General features: G+C 60.9%; 1 protein-coding gene across 1 annotated transcript in view; it reads right to left on the bottom strand.

The window, feature by feature from the left end:
* Positions 1-7: 7 nt before the first annotated feature.
* Positions 8-2,407, bottom strand: part of COASY (Coenzyme A synthase) — a 7,134-nt gene continuing 4,734 nt past the window's right edge. Inside the window, exons 9-14 of the mRNA XM_017746926.1 lie at positions 2,229-2,402; positions 1,812-1,876; positions 949-1,033; positions 726-823; positions 490-636; positions 8-250 (exon numbers count right to left, since the gene is read on the bottom strand). Coding sequence (XP_017602415.1) covers positions 194-250; positions 490-636; positions 726-823; positions 949-1,033; positions 1,812-1,876; positions 2,229-2,402 — 626 coding nt within the window. The 3' untranslated portion in view covers positions 8-193. The remainder of the gene's footprint in view (positions 251-489; positions 637-725; positions 824-948; positions 1,034-1,811; positions 1,877-2,228; positions 2,403-2,407) is intronic.

Below are 2,407 nucleotides of genomic sequence, written 5' to 3'. Positions count from 1 at the left end.
AGAGCAGCCTCTTTACTGTCACCCTGCTCAGCCCTGCAGGGCTCCCCCTCACCGGGGGACGGCAGGACGCCCCGGACCCTCGCCGGAGCCGGACGGGGCCGGTGGTCTCGGTCCCACGCTGCTCCACCGGCCGGCTGATGGCGGGCAGTGCTGGCAGGACACGGACCTTCACGGGACCGTGCGGGACAGGGCCTCACGGGCCGCGCTCCGGGCTCAGGCGCTGCTGCAGCAGGTCCCAGGCCTTCTGCACCTGCCGGAGAACCATCCGGGGCGACACCTCAGAGCCCACGGGTAAGGCGAGCAGCACCCCGGCTCGGGGCAGGAGCCGGCTGAATTTACAGCCCCAAACCCACCCCTTGTGGCCGTGTCCGGAGACAGCCTTGATGGTGAGCAGCGCACCCAGGCATGGCCTGAGCACAGCACTGAGCCCTGCGGTTCCTGTCCCAGTCACCCAGAACACCCCTGGAGCTGCAGCAGCCCCAGGCTCACCTGCTGGCGGGTGATGTCCGGCTCCCAGAGGGTGCAGAGCACCACCTGGGACTGCTCTACCCGTTGCCTGTTGGTCATCTGGCTCTGCAGCCGGCGGCGAGCGGCCTCCTCGCTCAGCCCATCCCTGGCCACAATGCGCCTCACGGCCTGGCAGGGACACGGGGGACACTCAGGTGCTTTGGGAGAGGCTGAGGACCAGCCCTGGCAGCAAGTGAGGGGCCCAGGGCATGGCCCACCTCCTCCTCCGGGATGATGGCTGTCCACACTTCATGGACCATGTCCTGCCAGCCGGCCTCCAGCAGCACAGCAGCGTCCAGCACACACACGGCCTTCCCTAGGGAACAAGGGCATTCCTAAGTGCCCAGCCATGGACAGCAGCAGCCTGGGCTCAGTCCCACCTTCCTGCAGTGCAGACGCTTCACTGCTGAGCTGAGGCTGCCACGGAGCTGCCCCCGTTACCTTGAGCATCAGCCTCCCTGACCCTCTCTTTTGCCATCTGGGCTATTTCGGGCCACACAATGTCCGTCAGGCTCTTCAGCCGCTCCTAGAAAGGACCACAGTGGGATTTGAGATTCGGTCCCTTGCCCTCAGAACCTCTGGGTAGCCAACCAGGAGAGTGGGGTTGTAAGCAGTCAGGGGACACCCAGGAAGGACCCACTGAAGCTCAGGAGGTGGGTCTGGCCCATCACTAAGCACCCGGAAGGAAAGCTTTCACACTGGCTGGGGGCTTCTCCTGCTGCCAGGGCCTGGGTGTTTTTTCCTGTTATTTCCCTTGCCCTGCCATTAGGGCCCTGCCTTTAGCAGAGACCTGAGTCTCTGCTGTGAGAGGTGCTTCGCTCCACAGCACAGCAAGCTCCCCAGCAGGTCCCACATAAGACCTGTCCATCCAGGGAACCCCTTGAGCTGCCTCCACCTTGGCCTGGGGCAGCAGCAGAGCAACAGGATGAGCACCTGTAAAGGCCAGGTGACACTGAGCCCTGCTGGGTACAAGGGGCAGAGAGCACTGGCTCTGCGTGTGTCAGGTCTGTTGCTCCGAGCTGAGTGAAGGAAAAGCATGGTACAGAGGAGATGGGGATGGCAATGGGGACAGGGATGGGAACAGGGAGGCAGCAGCAGCTGCAGGACAAGAGGAATGTATTCAGCACAGCTGCTGATTCAGCTACAGAGATGTGATCTGTCCCACCCTGTCCCCATGCCACTGTCAGGAAATACAGCCAGGAAGATGTCATCATCTCAAAAGGGCTAAAAACTAAAAATCCCTGGCATAAGAGGAGAACAGCCCCCACTCACAGATTAAATATTTACAATAAATCTGCTTTTACCTGGTTTCCAAACACTTTAGCCCCAAGGACTTTCCTGTTAATTGTTCCATCTTTGTTCAGGATCTCTGCAAGGCAGAAGCACAACAGGTTTGGGAGGGACAACTCCCATCCCTGTGGCAAGCCTGGGTTGGGGAAAGGACTTTGGCAAAGGGCTCTCAACAGCATGTAGAAAAGGGCTGTAACACCTAACCTGGCAGCTCTTCACCTTCAGACTCCTGAAAAGGACAGGCAAAAGCTTTTTCCAGGCAAACAGGAGCCTGGTTCATCCTTCCCCACCAGCAGCTCTGACATGGGACACACAACACTTGGGGAGCCCAAAACCCATGGGGTGGGAGGGGGACACGGGCCAGGGCTCTCAGGGATGCTGGGACACCCGTCCCTCCCCTTCTTCCTCCCTGCAGCCTCCAGTGACTCTACCTGCCCCAAAGGCCGCCACTACTGGCTCATAGGCCGGGCCACCGGGGACATAGACGGCATGGCCCAGCTTGTCAGCGTCGATGACGAACGCGCCCAGGTGCCCCAGGAGTTTGGCGATGGAGGTTTTCCCACTCCCAGTTCCCCCAGTCAGGCCAATCACATACGGGCGCAACGGCAGA

Source organism: Corvus brachyrhynchos, unplaced genomic scaffold, assembly GCF_000691975.1.
Source record: "Corvus brachyrhynchos isolate BGI_N302 unplaced genomic scaffold, ASM69197v1 scaffold30, whole genome shotgun sequence".
In the NCBI taxonomy this organism is placed as follows: domain Eukaryota; kingdom Metazoa; phylum Chordata; class Aves; order Passeriformes; family Corvidae; genus Corvus; species Corvus brachyrhynchos.
Note: the sequence above shows the minus strand (reverse complement) of the source record. Positions and strands in the feature narration are given on the sequence as shown.